The sequence below is a fragment of the Serinus canaria genome, chromosome 5, assembly GCF_022539315.1.
Source record: "Serinus canaria isolate serCan28SL12 chromosome 5, serCan2020, whole genome shotgun sequence".
Lineage (NCBI taxonomy): Eukaryota > Metazoa > Chordata > Aves > Passeriformes > Fringillidae > Serinus > Serinus canaria.
Window position 1 is genome coordinate 16,230,202 of NC_066319.1, and position 18,397 is coordinate 16,248,598.

Here is an 18,397-nt window from a genome sequence, read left to right on the forward strand (position 1 = left end):
GTGCATGGGATGAATTATGGAAGCTCACATGTGGAGTAAAATAACATCTTCCCTTTAACCCTTCGAAAACAAGCACTACCATGCCCATCATCATCAATCATGGTGTTATTACATCCCTTTCTCCACCCTTAATCACATTTCTATGTCCATTCCTGACCTGTGGTATGCATTGCCCCATATCTCTTTTGTGCCTGCAGGTTTTGCTTCTTCCTTAAGCCACAGCCCTTCTTTACTGATATGTAGCCTGGATATATCTCTGCTCTGCACTTATCCTGGACCTTTTGACTTCAATTGTTTCCTTGTGTGCAGAAGCGCGTGAGACATTTAAAAGCAAAAGAAATACTCTGGATAGCAAGACACAGCTTTGCCTCTTCAGGCTTCTGAACCCAAATTCAAAGTTCAGAGCTGGAAGAAAACGTTTCAGCTCTCAGAAAACGCTCTGGTCAATTTAACACCTCCTGACTGTTCCATTCAGTTGGACACTCCCTGTGAAGGGAGTGGGGTGGGGAGAAGTGATTTGCCTCTGCCTGGCTCTGGAAGTCTCATGTCCCAAGCATCTCCCAGCAGCACAGTAAACACTGCAGGTGGAACAAGGAGTCAATGCTGTGCTCATCCTTACTCCTTTGAGGCCTGTTAGGAACACTGAGCACACCCTGTCCTGAACACTTCCTTCGCCCACACCTCACACCAAAGCACATATTTGAGACAGGTTTCCAACCTACAACATGTCAAGAAGTCTTTATGGCAGTCTCAGGGTCACATATCCAGTCTGAAATATGTCCTAGCAGATTCTGGAAATCACCACTCTTTCTTCACTGCAGATAGAACTGTAACAATTGCCAGGAAGAGTTTCCAGTAATTCTAGGGGTTTCTGGAATATCTATGAAATTATTTCATGTTCTTCTCCCAGTTCTCAGCCAGCAAAGGGAGCTTCTGGGCACAGCAGGTTTTTTTTTTTTTTTATTCTAACAGATCTTAAGAGCTGAACAAATAAAAAATTATGTCAAAACTGAAACAGAAGTTACAGCATCATCATCATCATTCATTTTTGGGAAGTCTTCTTTTATATTAATTGATTAATGCAAGTGTGAAACCAAATGTATGTGCTTCCCTTAGGCTAGTCATAGGGACTGAGGAAGCAACTTCCATGGTTCACATAAGTGAATTTCCACAGTTCACTTACTCTCCCAAAACTTGCCTTGAGGAGACACCATTTTCCTCTGCTGTGTCTCCACAAGACTGACACTTTCTTTGATAGAAAAGAGGAAAATTATACCTATTCCATCACTTTACAAGCATGTGGTGATTTATGTGCCATTTCAGATGCATTCTGGCTCTGACAGCACATTTTGGAGGCATCTACAAGATGCCTGGACAGGGCTTTTCAGATTCAAGTTGTTTTGACGGCATGGAGCACGGTGTTCATTTAACTTCTGGTGCACAAAAGCTAGGAACCTAATCCCAGATAGTCACCTAGATTCCTGTTGTAGGCTCTGGAGACAGAGAAGAACAAGCAGAAGGTAATTTATCCTGTTTGACAGGACACGTGTCTGAGACCTCCAAAAGCCCTCATGTGCTCCCATTACCCAGTCAGCCTCTATTGTAAGCTTAGACTGCATGCCCATGTCCTCAACAATTAAAAAGAGGTGAGATGGGTCTTGCCCAGAGGACATGGTGGCTTCCTGAGGAACAGCTGCAAGCAAACAGAACCTTTAAGGCCCTGGCAGGACTTCTGCACAAGCACTGCTGGCTGCCAGATCATGTTGCAGATGTGACTGGAAGGTGTAATGAGTGCTGGTGCAAACAGAAAAGCCCCACAGCTCCTTTGCATGTGTAACACAAAGGGGGGAGCAGACCCAGGCAGGCAGGGCTCCTGGGTGAAGCACAGACCCACCTCTGCCCATGCTGTGCCATTTCAATAGCTCTGCGAGCAGGAACTGGGGAGCCACCATCTGTCACACTGAGAACCTCCATGGACTTCCTCTCCGGCCGCCGCTTCCCGTGCCTGTTCAGCATTGGGGAGTCCACGCGCTTCCTGGGGGGATCTGTCCGGAAAGAAAACACTGTCAGCTCAATTCAGCTGAGACTTACCTCACACAGGTGGGTTAAATCCTCTCTCAACAGTTTCACTCTCACACCTCCCCTACAAAGACAGATCTTTTCGTGATGGAGGTGAACATTTGTAGTTTCTCCCTTGTTCCAGATTTGCAAGCATTAAGACGTAACTTGCAATCCACCTGCAGAGAGAAGGAGCCCTGCCACTGCCCTGAAGGTATTATGAGCACTGCAAAATAGAGGTACAACTATACCACAGCTTGCAGAAATTAGCTTACAAAGCTGATAACAGTAATAACAGGATGATACAAGGTGACAGCATGGGCTATAGCACAAGCTGTTCGGCAGAGCATGAGCCATCGAGGGATCCTGTGTATGTACCCAGGTTGCTAGAGCTTGCCTTCCACATCCCTGCCAGCCAGATTCAATGTGACACAGGGACAGGAGTACATTCAGAATTGCATTCTGCTCTGAAAGAATACCCTTTTTTTTTTGCATCTTTAAGATTAGATTTCAGGTTCTTCCTGCTGATTTATATTTTTCCTCCTTCAGAAGCATTACAAATTAAACATGCTTGTCTACCTGAGACATATCTTTCAATGAGAGCCACACCATACAGCTTTTACTACTATAGTAAATGAAATGCTATACACATTTTATTGTGTAACAATTCTATGAGGTATCAGAGTGCTACTTTATCTTTGCAGAGTGAAAACTAAGGTATAAAAGATATTTAAAAATATATAAAATATATATAAAGATATATAAAAGAGATACAGGAGATATTTAAAGGTATTCAATGAATAATGAAATTATTCATTCCTAAAGATGTCGGCAAACATTTACTGAGGTTCTGAGGAGCCTTCAAATTGCTCTGACAAGAGTCTCTAGATACCAAAATGCATTGCAGAAGGTGACTTGCCACATCATCCACACCTTCATGGTGAAGCAGGGAACCAAATACAGACCTGCTGAGATGTTTTATAGCTAACATCACACATGGCATCAAAACAGTATAAAGGAGAAAGGCAGAAAAAAATACAGGAGGATTTTCTTTTCTTTAGTTGGGCTATTTCAGTTCCCTGCCTCTATTTATAGACACACTTTTAATTTTAGTGGAGAGCCACCACTTTTAAAAGAAGGCACCCCTGCTGTTACAAAGAAGCTCACAGTGCCCAGTCCTTAAGGCTTCTTCTTCTGCCAGGATTCCTGCGCAAAACCAGAAATACCACACTTGACAATTCTACCTCTACTGCCTGCTCCTTATTATCCTGCCCTCCTCACACCCACCATGTACTTGTTCCTTCTCTCTTTCTAACATCATGTTTTTTAGAACAAGATCTCTTTGAGGCAGAGCTTATCCTCAAAACAATGAGCATAAGCTAAGATGGTTCAATGAAAATGGATTAGTGATAACAACTGACCCCATTACAGTATAACCCAAGTATTCCTTGTGCTAGCAGTAATAATATTCCTCTTAAAAATTAATTAGATAAAAAGTGCAGTTGTATCTCACCCCATTTCAAACTCTATCCAGCAATAAAAAGATAGTAGAAAATGGTATAGGCAATGACCTCCAGATAAGGAAAAAAAAAAAAAAAGAGTTCATAAAGCTGACAGAAAAACAAAGGCAGATAAACCAAATAAAGCATTCATACTGTGTGACTTCAGGTGCATATGTGTAAGTGGTCAAAAGTAAGCTGGGAAAAGGTTTAGATATTTCAAACTCCTTCTTCTTCAAGCAAGTTCAAAACATGAGAAAGAATTCATGCTACAGAACAACTGTTGGTTCAGGAGTGTACCTACAGCATAGTAACACACATAACAGCAATGTTCAGAGTGTATATGTAACACAAAATGGATACAAGTTTTGTAGCAGGATATCAGACATAAAAAAGGAAAGTAAAATAGCAAAGGAAGAAGGAAGAAGAAGAAAGCATCGAATGTCAAAAGAATGGTGATGAATAAGCTCAAACAAGAGAAGTTAAACAATAAAGAGAAAACCCCAAGAAAAATATTTTATGAACAGATATTTTAAAAGTCAATTTGATTCACAAATTTTCAAAACAGAAATGGAAACTCAGTCTAGTGACATTTACAAAAGTGACATGCCATTTTCTTAAAAGCTGGACTTTAAAACACAGCAAAGAAGAAAAATGAAGAGGAATTATCTAAAAAATTGAATGACAGTCTTTTGTACAGCCATCAGAAAGAGAAAACCTGAGGGAAGGACATTAAGTCAGAGGGGCCATGAGGGAATCAACAGAAAATTGAGGAGGAGAAGGATATCGCTAACAAGCTAAATGATTCTTTTGTATCAGCCCTTGATGCTTAAGATGCTGGAAGAAATTATTTCTAATCTATATTTTAAGTTATCAAAGACAGAGAATAAGCAAAAAGAGCAGGTGGTGAAACACACCTATAAATTCAGGAACAATTCCCAAAAGTTGGATGGAAAATACATCCAAAGCTTGCATTAATGTGGTGAGCTTCTAATAAAGGTATTTGATGCCTATTTAAAATTGGCTACAATCCTACAGTACACATGGCTGAGAGTAGCAAGTATTGTACATACTGCTTAGAAAGGTCTGATTAAGAAATGACAGGGCACCATTACTATCAAGTCGAAAGATACTAAAGAATTAGTTATATACACACCCATCCTGCCAAAATGACTTAGGTGGTGTCATACAAAAGCTGTAGAAGATTTTGCATAAGCCCAGGAATTAAAAATAGGAAATTCCCCAGTATTTGCCCTTCTCTTCTTTGACTCTCTGGACATGGTGAAAAAAAATCAAGCCATAGCCCAGCAACAGTACTAAGGATGCATTTTCCTTTTATTTCATATCAGAAAAGCAAAGCCATTCCTAAGGATTTTTACATACGAAGATAAATTATACAGGTAATGATCCTATTATAAATCTGCCTTCTCATAGAAGGTGGGAAATAAAGGTTCATCTTCTGAGTTTGGATGAGGCATCTCTTTCTTCTACATCTACTCTGGCCCAATCTTTGGTTCTCTGGTTTATTAAGAAACTTCACCCCACAAAATCCTTTTTCTCATGGAGACATTAGTTGACGTTCATTATTTTTACTGAGAAGTTTCTCATTCCCATGTTTTCAAGTAAAGAAAAAAGAGCTGCATGTGAAAAACGTGGAAGTGGCCCTTCTTGGCTCTTGGAAGAAACTTCATACAGCTGAAACAGACAAAGGGACACCAGAAGAAAGGGCAACCTGTAGCTGGCCATATTTTTACCTGTATCCATCCTTTCTGAGACTTAATACGACAACAAAGAGGAAAAAGCAAAATACTGATTTTTTTTTAATTTTTTCTTTTTTTTGGGCAAGAGCTCAGACAATGCACAACTCTCATGGACATGGTTTCTTCAAGCTGCTATTATTAAACTGTTACTTGTTCTCTGCTTTTCTTTGTTTGTGCAAGGCCATTGCTAATGGCTAATGATGAGATATTCATCAGACACATGACTGCTCCTAATTAAACCTTGCCCCATGTTCTCAGAGATACCGCTGGGAACAGAGGATGTGGAAACCCCCTGTGGAAGAGGAAATACAACATACAAACACTCAAAGAATAATGCTCAAATGTGTGGGTGAGGCACATAGATGCAGTCAGTGATCCCTGTTAGGAAATATTTTCACTCCTTGCACAAAAAAATACAAGAGTGCACCATAATATTTCAGTTCAAACCATGAAAATACTTTAGCATGTGGAAGAGGTATGCAATGCATTTAGGGCATAGCAACATATTCACTTACATGCTGGGTTTGAAGATTCTAGAGTCACCTTGTTTCTTTTCTTATGACAAAAGCATTTCTAAAACAAGATGATGCTGTCCTTACATGGCAGGATAATCTGTTTGAGTCAAAAGCTGATTAGCAGAGTGCTAGATGACAAACTGCACTGAGCAAGGGGCTTTTGACCACAGGACCTGCAGCTGGCACAGTTACCCATCTTCATCAGGATCCCTGCTAACATGCTCTCTGAAGCTCCATCCAGGTAGGAGTTTAAAATTGCTGTGTTAACTAAGAAGAGTTATCTCCTGTAGAAGAGATTTGCCTGCAAAACTATAGGGCCTGGAGCCTGGAACTTGGATAGGTTAATAATTCAACGAAGCATTAACAAATGCAGTGCAGTATAGGACTGCCCTGAAACTTGTGAGATTCCAGTGCTTCTATTCTTCAAAGTGCTGAAGTACAATACCTGAAAATCTCTACACTTCTATGCAAAATTCTGTTTCAGACCATTTCTAGAAGTGACTAATCCTTTATTAAACTTGTCTGCATATTAAGAGTCATTTATACAGCTAGCTCCTTGGAGAGCACTTTTCCTGTTGTCTGGATTAGTGGTGATCAGCAGCACCCTAAAAAACCAAGCAATAAATAGGAATAAAGTGGTATCACAAGAGCTTTGTAAGATATATAATCGTATTGTGAATTAAGCATTTTAAAATCTTTCTATGTCTAAAAACATGGGAGTTTGATTTATGTACTCTAAACCAGCTAGGTTATGATTCACACTTTCAGCAGTGCATGTATTCAGTTACACAGAAGAGAATCTGCACATACATAACTGCAGAGGGATGCAGCTACACAACTTCTTACTACCTGAAGTCCATGAGCAGCTTTTCTGCAACACTGCAAGGAGACTCATAATTAGAAAATTCTGCCACTAGATTATACTGCTAAACCTCATCTGCCTGCAGAGAGCCAGCCTGTGGGCTCCCAGCACATCTTTTAAGATCCCATTCAAGACCTACTTGGATGTTTCTGCACTGTGAGACAGGCATGTCTTGAAAGATGAAGCCTTCTAGTTTAACCAGAGAACAGACCTGCCTGCCCCAGACTGAGGATTCTTACCAGTGCTGTGTACACCATTTCACTGGGAAGGTAACAGTGATGCTAGGGTTTAATTTTAAATTAAAATAAAAACAGAATTAAAAAAAAAAAAAAGCTAAGAGGAACTAGTTCAAACAGGTTCATGGTGACTGAGGTCATATCTGCAGTACCTATTTCATTTCTAGGGGGAAGATCCTCATCTTCATGACTAGGATATCTCTCCTTCCGGTCAAGCAGAAGAAAATAAATCATTTTTTCTTGGTTTTCTCTGAAAAAAAAGAAGAAAAAAAAAACATATTTGCATTTGAAAAGAAAAAAAAGGTGAACATGTACACAAAACTTTCTCATCAAATAAACAGTCACGGTTATTTTAAATTAGTTGGAAGTGGTCATGTACATGACAGCTAGATACACAACCCGCAAAGCTTTTCAGACTCTTGCTGTCTCCAACAAGCACCTAGTGAGGAAAGGAAATAAGATTCCCATGTTCCACACACAGAACAGAGGCACAGACAGTCAAGGTTATGTGTCCCCAGGAAGTCCAAACCAAAGGTGGCAGCCAGACAGGTCTCCTGAGCCTCTAAATGCTCTTTCTAACACCTGTCCCTCTTAACACCTCAGGAGATACACCAGCTCTTAGTCATAGATTTGAAATAAATAAAAATTTGGCAACAAAGGCATATCCAACACAAAGATCAGCAATGATACCTCCCCATGTGGGCTGTGCAGCCCATGTGTTAATGAAGTGACCTGGCCTGGCAGCTAGGGAAGAAATAACACAGTGGCTCCACGGCTGGTCAGGCTGTGAGCTTCTGACCCATGGAGCAAGAAAGGCTCAATGCCTGCTCCCAACACCTCACCAGCAAATGAACAGCCAGAGGGTCAGAAGTTCTTACCAGTCACTCAGAGAGAGAGACATCACTTAAAGCACTCTCTACCTCTCCCCCAGGCTCATAAGCATCCCAGCCCCTGGACACCCAATTGATATGAAGACTCAGCAAGTGCTTACTCTTCTGACAACAAGTCCTGTAAGAGTTTATTTCGGTCACGGAAGCAGCCTAACGAGTGCATGCTATCTAACACGTCTGGATCAATATCCTCCAAGGAAGGCAGAGAACGAATCTGCACCTTTCGAGGGATTGGTTGCTCTGGTTCTGGCTCATTCTTACCCCCTCTGCAGAGGAAAGAAGATGAGAGAAAGGGGGAGGGAAAGGAGAGAAAAGAAACATGAGTCACAAATGAACCCATACTCTGAAACACAGCCTGCAGCAACAGATGGAAACAGCTTGCTAAATTCCCACTGAGAGACCAGAGCTTCCAACCAGACAGATATTATTCTCATAAGAAACTGTCATGAAGGCTACGACTGACCAGCAGGTTTGGATTTGGGTCTTTAATGAGAAATGTCTGTGTTCAGCCAGCAAGGCAATAGAAACTTCACTTACCAGTGCCCTTGTAACAGAAGCAGCTGTTGAGCATCCTAATTTATAAAACACTACATGTTTTCAGAGATGTTGTCTCATCAGCTGGCCAGACCTCAGACTATGAGGCTGAAAAGTACAAGCTGAATGATTCCCTTTCGAAGAAGGAGCTCTGAATAAACCATCACTCTTTTTCACCAATTCTGATTAGGACTGGCACTGCAGCAGTTTCTTTCGTTAACACTTCCAATGTGATTAAGAGACCTCAGTGCTCAGGCTCCCACTCGACACACTTTAAAGGGTTTTGGGGGAAAACCATGCTGCTTAATTACACACCCAAACATTACATTCTCTGCTTCTCTTAAGACATGCAAATTTTAAAATTTTGGCTCAAGTGCAATGCCTGAGGTCAGTGGTAGACCTCAGAACACACCATTAGCAGTAGAACAGATTACTCTTTCAAATGTAGTTAACACAGGCTTTCTGCACAATTATCTCATCCCATTCACTAGGCTCAGGAAATATTGATTATTCATTGCAATTAAAGGCCATGACTGCAAGAAACAGGTCAAGGTGTCAGGGTATATCTAACTGACTAATGATATGTATTGCAGACATCCTAAATATCCTTTGATTTTATTTTGGAAGGCAGTGAGCAAATAATGTAAACTCTATTCATTCAAATAAGTGGTTTTGGTGGTGGTGTCAGTGCTTTGGTTAGAGCAATCATCTACTATGAACCTCTGCTATTTCTCAATGGCTGCTTCCTGCGATGCTGAAGTTTCCCTGCTCCATGAGTGGGATCCTCCCTTTCCTTTATGTGATGCAAATGTGTGACTGTTGGACCCAGGCTCCCAGCACAGGCAACAGGAATCAGGAATATTGCAACTGTCACCATATGCTGTTTACAGAGGCTGTGTTTGGACTAGAGATCCCTCTTTTTGATGCTGGAAGAAATAAGGTGGCCACAACTTGTGAATTTTCTCGCACAGTTTAAAATGTTCCTGACTCAGTGTAAGCTATCCAAGTATCTACACAGAAAAAGGAGTTCCAAACCAAATGTCCTTAGTTTTTCTTGTGTAAGTTAGAAATCAGCTCTGGTAGGTTCATATACATGAGCCCAAGGTCTCAGACAGTGTACCAAAAAGAGAGACAATGCACCTGAAAAAGAGCCAATGCAGATTATCTCCTCCAAGGTAAGAAGGCAATACTAAGTCAATGTATCCAGAACAGGACAGTCACATGCTGGGATAATCACAGGACATTGCTGAGTACTACCTGCAATTCATTTTTAAGCAAGTTGAAATGCAGTTGTGAGGCAGGCATCTGCTGCTTATGGGACATCACTTGCAAAAAAGACTCCTCAGAAATGTTCATTTTATCTTCTTCTGAAGCAGTGAAAATGTCATGAATGTCATAGAGTCAGACTCTGGTGTTCATTACATGGGTCATAACAACATGGGTCAGATCCTACTTCTCTTACAAGGAGCACTAATACACACCCTGATCAGTTTTACTCAATTTAGGGTACTGTAAGTAAACACAGAGGACATAGAATCTGCTCCTTGGGATTTGTTCTTGTGCGTCAAACCACTAAAACACAGCTTCTGATGCCCTCTTTGAGTCTCGCAGAAGCATCTGTATCTTCTGCAATGCCACCATGGTCCTGAATCTAAGGGCTAAACTTAAAAAGCCTTGTTCAACTAAAGAAACATCTTATTCCTACTGCTACCTCTTAGAATCAAGATCTAGCTCTCAGAAGGTAATAAGCAATGATTAGTTCATAACCTTGCACTATTAAATCCAGTGATGACCTTGTCATTAAGATAAATTCTTGCAGGATAGACCTTTGAACAGCAGCTGAGTGTTTTTGCTTTTTAATGATCTACAGTTCACTTCTGAAAAGTATTGACTTAATTAATCATTCGTGTTACAAGCAGATGTCCTTAAGGTAATTAAAAGAGATTAAAAAGAATTATTGTCTTTGAAAATTTCCAGGAAACCTGGGTTTCCCACTAGCTGCCCTTGTCTGAATAGAGTCTACAATTTTCTTTAGTATCAATCAGCACAGGAGCCATTTCTAGAGAGCACAGCTTGCCACCCTCCCTGCACTCCAGGGTGGCATTTCCTTATGCCCTGCACCTGGTCAGCCTCAGACACAGTCAGGAATTTTCACACCTCCTCATCAGATACAAGTAAAATCTGCAAAGAGGTGTCTTGTCATTTGGCAGTGCAATTCAGAGCTTCAGGAAACGAAAATCACCGGGTCTGGGCTGTGATTGGCATGACTGCAATGCCTGTTCCATTCTCAGTCTAGCAGAGTGACAAATTTGTTGCATTGCAGCCCACACAGACATCAAACAATGTCACACAGTGACTACTGCAAATCACATATTTTTTTTAAAGGCCCACATGAATGTAATTGCTGCTTTAAAACCCACCCTCTTTTGTGAGGATTGGTGGATACAATGGCTGTGATTCCTGATCAGGGTGGACTTTTTCAGTCTCTCCATGACATTTTCTCATGAATCTCACCAAGATGCCCATTTGCATCAGTGCAAAGCAAAGCAGAACCAGTACATTTATTCTTTTTCTTGATTTAGCAAGTTGGTACCTTCACAATTAAGGCAATAACTCAATGTTACAGGAGTGGGTATTTACCATAATAGGTAATTCGATTTGCCCTCTTACTTTATTAAAAAATGTGAAAATAACTGCTGTTAATTTTCTGGTTTATGATAACCTGCATTTGAGGTAAAAATAAATGATTTCAGTTAAAAAGGCTTGAGAAACCTCACTGAATTAATTTGGGTGGGAGAGCAAGGACTGGAGGTTGCTGACGAAAGGTTTCACTTAGGTTTCTTTCTTCCTTTTTTAGGCTTGTGAATCATGATTTCAACTTTCAAGACCTCTTTCTCTGCCTGCCTAAATCTGCAGTTAAATCTCTTCTTCAGTTTTATAGTAGCCTCAATATTTATTTGAAGAATTAAAATAAATTATAAATTATAATTTATAATTTATTTTAAATTTTATTATTATTTATTGTTAAAATAAATTATAATCGACTGCGTCGATGTTCTGAGTACAACTTTCAGGCCAGTAACCTATATATGACAAAGGATGAAGATTTTACATAGAATAGTAGATAAAATAAAGAAAAAAAATTAAGAGGTGAGCAAAACAGCCATAGGATAAAACACTACAACCCCTTCTCTGTCAGCACAAGTATTTCCAGGCAAAATAAATGCAAAGAGGTTGTGAAACATTACGAGATGAAAGCAGTTGAGTTTTGGAGGCGGCAAGGTTATTCACTGACTAAAATTAGCCACAGGATGTTAACCTCCTGAGGTCAACCCATGGCCAGTACAGAGAAAATGAGAAAGAGACTCATTAAAAAAGCTATTTTGAGCAGAAACTTCTTTTTAGGCAATTTGAAGAGACAGCTGGAAGAGCCTTTCCGCACTGACTACCCTGGGAGTCCAGAGGAGACTTGCTTTTGCAAAACTCAGTTTCTACTTCTGAAAACAGCCTCAGATGGAGTTTACTGTGTCAATTATCAGAGAGTCTGACCTTCATTGAGAAGGACATGAAAGTGTTCAAATGTTTCTGTCTCCAAAGGAAAAAAATCTTCAAATTCTAAATATAGACTAAAGTAATGCACACCTGCACAATTGCGTATGTGAGACAACAGTCCTTCAACAAGTGAAAAGTTCCAGGCAAAAATCTTGAGGAGGATAAAAATAACAATATACATGATCAATGACTTCTCCTTTTATTTCCTATTCCAGTTCTGATAAAAGCTTGGAGAGTGTCACCTGATTTCACTCCATGAAGAAACAGAGGGGAATTATCTATGCAATCTGATGTAAACAGCATTTACTTCTGCAATTGCTAGCAAGACCTTATTGTAGGGATTTTAGAGATTACAATTAGAGATTTCCCCACTCCATTTGTTCTACATTTACCATGAGAGTTAAAAAAAAAAAAAAAAAAGGTATAGGAAAAAAGTATTGGAAACCTCCAGTACTTCTTTGGTTTAAAAAGGTGCCATATCTGGTAACTAAAGAGAGCATGGAAAAGCCATGGGCAGAGTGCTGCCACTATTTCAGGTAAACTAATTTGGTTGGGTTTTTTTGGGGTTTTTTTGTGGTTTTTTTTTTTTTTTTTTTAGTCCCAATTTTTTTCTTAGCTATTCAACAAAATGTTGAACCCCCTCAGGTCCTACTGAAGTCATATAAATCCAGAGGTGGATGGCCCATAGGATAGAATTAGAGAAAACAAAACAAATAAAGAAAAAGTGGGTTTTTTTCATGGTGACAGGCTCATATATCAGTTCACATCATCCTCGAGTACTTCTCAAGAGTAATGACAGGATCATGATTTCGTTATCACTCACCTGTGAAATGCTGACCCTGGGAAATGTATCCAAGTATAATGTCCTTGTTTATTATGTGAAGTATTTTACTTATTTTGATTGGGATATCATAGTATAAAAAGTTTATTTACTTAGGCTTCTTGAAATACTACTAAGGCTACACAAAGAGCAAGGTCACTTTCAAAAGCCATCAATCTTTCTTACACCCAAACCACAGACAAGTATGTACTCTTCTCACAGACCTCCTGTTTCACTGTCAGGACTGCTGTTTTTAATCAAGTCACAGAAGTACTCTCACATCAACAGGTTACAAGGTCAGAAACAGCCTCATAGCTTGCTATGAAAAAGGAGTAGGGATTATGAGACAGAGAAGCTCTTGCTCACAGGTGCTTACTTATCAATATCATCATTTTTGTTTCTACTTCAGAGAAAAGCCAAGATGCCAAGAAGGAGCAAATGAAAGCTTTCTTGTCAAGAAGGTATTACAAGGGATTGTCTGTAGCACTTGGATAGCAAACTAAATATGGTTGCTAGGTGGGTATTTTTTTGCTGATCACCTGCAGGTATCTCTTTAGCACAGCAAGTTGCTGGACTGAATGTCTTATTTCAAACAGTTGTTAGCCATTGTACAAAAAACATTCCTGAGTTGGTACATATAAATGTAATTATATGAGTAGCAAAGGGTAGAAAAATAAAAAATTAGATGTTTTTCTGTTCTCTGCCTCTTTTTCTCACATATGTGAAACCTGCTTTAAAACTCCAGTCTCACTCTTCTAGTGGTCTCCTCACAGAACACTAGAATACCAGAATCAACAATGAATGTATGCAAAAAATTTTTAAAAAGTTACTTACATATACCATATGTGTTTCTGAATATGTTCTAGCTGTAAAGGAAAAGAAAACAAGGAATTAGTGCTGTAAAATAGAAAAGGTAACTCTACAAGTCATCCTTATTCAAGGCTTATTCAAGTAAATCCAACATTTCAGAGATGGACATAAGCATACAACAGAAACTTTATGCTGCATCAAGAGCCACTCATCCTACTGCAATAAATACCCATCCCACTGGAAATGGCACCTTAATTCCAGACATAATGCATCAGTCAAGAACAAATCCCAGGAAAATGCTAAGTGCAAGGTTTCACAGGTAACTGTTTTGGAAATTCAAGCTTTTCCCTTCCCAAGTCCTTCCCTCTGTAATCTAACTGCTCCTTTTTGTATGTGCGTAACAGTTGATCCTTTATACTTAAATTGCATTTCTAGTTTTGTTTTGGAGGAAAAGAGAGAGAAGAAAGGAGAAAATAGGTTCAAACAGATAATTAACAAAATAATTTGTGCATCTGTGGCATGACCTCCCTGGATACAGGACGCATTCTAGATTGGCTTCACATTTATCTTCCGAGTCTAAGGATCAAGCAGAATAAGGGTCTATGCAATTTACTAATTCTGCACCTGAACATGAGACCACAAATTTGTTTTACTTCCCTCTTTCCTGTTCCACACATGAGAATTTCACTATGCAATGAAGGACTGATTAAAGCTGTAACTAGCCATGACTACCTATGGAAGGCAGATTCCACCAACATTACAATGATATCTTTTCCCACAAGCACAGAAGAATGCAATATGATTTTTCCAAGAGAAACCCTTAACATTAGAGAGAACAGAAGGTTCATATGACATACTTCCAGCAGAACCTTCCAAATATGTTCATTTTAATCATCGCAGCAGAAAATAACTTTTCTTAGATGTCCAGGGATTATTTGTTATGTGGGCAATGCTTTTTATATTCATCACTATGCAGCACCTTTGTAGGTGCAGAACAAAATGCAGCCTCACTGCATATGGGCATTTGAGCAACTTTCAGGGGAAAGACAGGAGAGAGCTGGAAGAAAACTCATATGAGAGGAAATCACAGACCCATTACAATGGTCAGGAAGAATGGCGACTGCTGTCCTGCTCTTATTACTTTCCACTTCCACAATAATTAGAATCAGAGAGAAAAAGAAACGAAAAGAAACGAAAGAAAAAAAGAAAAGAAAAGAAAGAAAAGAAAAGAAAAGAAAAGAAAAGAAAAGAAAGAAAAGAAAGAAAAGAAAGAAAAGAAAAGAAAAGAAAGAAAAGAAAAGAAAAGAAAGAAAAGAAAAGAAAAGAAAAGAAAAGAAAAGAAAAGAAAAGAAAAGAAAAGAAAAGAAAAGGATACGAACAGGCAAACAACAAAATCTCAGAGATACCAAGTGTTTGCCACAGAGAGTAAGGAATCAGAGACCTTTGTGCTGTGGAACAACAGCTCCGTGTCTGGGAAACCAGTAAGACATGAGTTTGGCTATATATGAGTTAATTTTTTTAAGTGAGCCAGGGCTTTTCCTGAAAACAAAAAACAAAGGAATGCAGCTTAGGAAAGCATGACAGGAGGCTGAAGGGAACAGTGTGGGAAACAAACAGCCTCCTTTAAACCCCAGCTTGCATCAACACTGCAACCAGGGGTGCAGCTGGCACTCGCATATCTGTCTTCTAAGCAACACCGATGTCCCCAGCACACACATCCAGCAGTCCAGGCAGACTGGCACAGCTTCCAGCCGTGACTTCAGCCCATCACAGTAACTCCCCTTCATCACAATCTTCCTGCATTAGGCAGTCCTCTAACCCCTGCACTCTTAAGAGCAAGATGGAGTATTCCGAACACACCTCCATCTCCTGTTGAGACGGAGATATGATGTGGGAGTTCCCCCAGCAGCCTGGAGACACAGCCCTCTTCCTTCTGGTTCCGTGCAAGCTGAGGTTCAATCACAGAACATAAGGAGAGCCTGTTTTGTACAGCTTCCATGGGGCAGGATTTTAGAATTGTTCCTTAACAGATGTATAGTTCTGTGAGGATCTGCTAAGGGGTGGACTGTGCCTCCTGTGCTGGTAAAACCATATCTCCTGATTATTTCCCATACACCACATGGAGGGTTAGAGAGATTAATGATTTCAGACAAGATGCAGATGATACAGCTACACAATGTCCAAGTCTCTTTCATGCTTGCTTCTCCTGCTGAATTTTTGTCTCCATGGGACACCGTGCTCTTGTGTGCCTGTGATGTGCAGAAATGCCATGGCAAAGTAGACAACAGCACTTCAATTTCTGAGCTAGAGAGGGGACAGAAAAGAGGGTCACCAGTCCATGTCTTAGTCACAGAGCCTCTGGGCTCCTTCAGAGAAGATGTCAAATGACTCCTGCCTGCCCCTGCTGATCAACCTCCTTCAAACTAACAAACACACAGCATTTTTCTGAAAGAGATGCCCCATTGCACCTTGATACACATTTGAAGGTGTATGACAGCTCTCATGGCTGCTGTTTATCTACACATCTGCCATTCAATCCATATCAAAACCTTTGCTGTGAAATACGCTGGGACATCCCAGATATGAAAAGTATTCTACAAAGCCATTAGCTATGCTGATTCAAACATAATTGCATTGAAATGTTATTAGAAGTGTGCTTGCTGCTGCCAACATCCTCACTACTGTTTTAAAGGTAATTAATTAATGCTTTGTTGCTTTTTGTCTGCATTAAAGTGACACGAGGATTATGGGAGGGCGATTGGTTTTGACAAGGAGAAGTCTGTACGCTTTCTACTGTGCAGTGCAGGGGAGGGCAAGACACAGTGGGAGCTAATCTCACTCCTGCCTTCATTTAAACACAATGTTTAAATGCATTTAAGTGACGAAGGTATTTAACAATTTTTCCCAGAGGGTTTTTCTTGCTGTTTGCACATGAGTTTGCCAAATTTAATACCATATAATGGAAGTTGCAAAAATGCTGCTTCCTAATGTCTCCTAGTCACTGCAGGCAACTGTCTCATGACATCATCTCTGAAATAACAAAACATGCTCAGATCCACTGCACATGCACAGTCAGAGAGATTTCTGCAGTCTAAGATGTTGTTATGGAAGAAGAGGGAGAATTCCTTTATCAAGGTTTTATGTAAAAATACTTCCAAATACTAAACTTGTACACTGAAGAAGCATTGAGGAGCCTCTCTCACAGATGAGAGACCCACTGTGATACAGAGCTGCACAAGCTCATCAGAAAAAGAGGTCTCCTCCCACAAAGAGCTTACGTCTGAATTCCAAGGCAGGGAACAACAGATGGAGACAGACAGGCAGATGGAAAACAAGACAGCGCTGTCTACATCCTCGGCACTGATCTCAGCAGAGCAGTTGCCAAGCTAAAAAGTTCTGCCCTGAAGAAAAACTTTCTCAAAGTCTGTGGATATAGATGAGGGCTTCTGAGCTTGAACTCATGTCAAATTTCAGACTTCCCTGTCCGGAAGGGGATCAGCCTCAAACCCATCTGTGCACCCACACCTCAAATGAATCTTCTTCATCTAGATGATCCTGTAGTCTGAGCTTTAAACCTACTGTGTAATGTCAAGACACAAAATCCCTGTGGCTTTTCTTGGCCACAGGGTTCAGGCTGGCAGTGCAAACAGCACTGGTAAAACCATTATCCATTTCAGCAGTAGCAGCTGTACTAAAGCAGCCTCCAGGGACCTTGACAAGGGCAAGTATCACTGTCCTACCTGCACAGGGCATGAACAGGCCCTCAGCAGCCTAAACACATCAACTGGACAATCCATTCTACAGGTTGTAAAGTGGAAAATTTAAATTATGGAATAGGCACCTTACCATAAGACCTTCTACAGAAATGGATTAGGTGAGTTTTCCCTTCTTCATTTCATAATATTCTTTAGATTCTGCATAGCATAATTAGCATCAGATCCAATAAAAAAACAAAATCAGAAGGCAGAGAGGAGATTCTGAAAGTATGTGCAATTCAAGGAATTTTTAGGTAATATTGAGGGATAGGTATTTCCACCTGTGTGTACACCCAACATAGAAAACAAGTCATTCTACTCTAGTATAAGATGTCAATGCTAGAACAGTAACAGCTTTATTGGAATAGCTTATTCTGCAATATCTGCTCTGATCCACTTTGCTCTAGAAACAAATTTTCAATAGTGCTAATCCATCTTTAAAAGAAAAGTGCCTCTGCCCTTTGTCTTTCTGGAGAAGAAAATATTGGCTGAGAGTGCAACTGGTTTCTACTACAGGAGCTGTAATTCTCTGCTGTAGCAACACTGAATCATTTGAAGAGCACATAACTAAAAGAAACCTCATCCTGCAGTACTTTAGGCAACCAGAGCACACCTGCCATAAGCCTTCTCAAACTTTATTACTACTTCACTTTTCCCTCCTGACACTATTCCTACTAGAAGGGTTGTCCTAGAACTCCACAGATATGACTAAAATTCTTCTTGCTTCTAGCCCACTTTCCTTTAAGGCCATTTGACATATCTTTGGTTTTGTGCCAGTATCTTCCTTTAGTTTAAGTAATGCTTCTCTCCCTAGTAATTACCTCTAATGAATATGCAGATGACCAGTACAACCTTTCTTAGAGATTATCTGTGTACATTAACTGAAGCTCTTCTAGGCCATATTATTCAGACAGGCTTTTTCAAATGCCGATCATCGATCATCGTAGTACTCATTCTTTGTTTGACTTGCCTTTCATAAATATGGGTGGTCAGAAATACCATCACCAGGAGCTAGGATCAACTTTTAACGAAAAATTTATGTTTAATGAAAGAAAAACAAAATTCTTTAATTTTACAGCATGATTAGTAAAACAGGCCCAGTAAAT

At 40.0% G+C, this 18,397-nt stretch overlaps 1 protein-coding gene across 3 annotated transcripts in view; it reads right to left on the reverse strand.

The window, feature by feature from the left end:
• BRSK2 (BR serine/threonine kinase 2) overlaps window positions 1–18,397 on the reverse strand; it is a 301,256-nt gene that overhangs the window by 45,190 nt on the left and 237,669 nt on the right. For all 3 annotated transcript variants that reach the window (XM_009102182.4, XM_009102181.4, XM_009102179.4), the window contains exons 9-12: window positions 13,561–13,592; window positions 7,922–8,086; window positions 7,083–7,180; window positions 1,895–2,045 (exon numbers count right to left, since the gene is read on the reverse strand). In XM_009102182.4, the coding sequence (XP_009100430.1) occupies window positions 1,895–2,045; window positions 7,083–7,180; window positions 7,922–8,086; window positions 13,561–13,592 (446 nt within the window). The remainder of the gene's footprint in view (window positions 1–1,894; window positions 2,046–7,082; window positions 7,181–7,921; window positions 8,087–13,560; window positions 13,593–18,397) is intronic.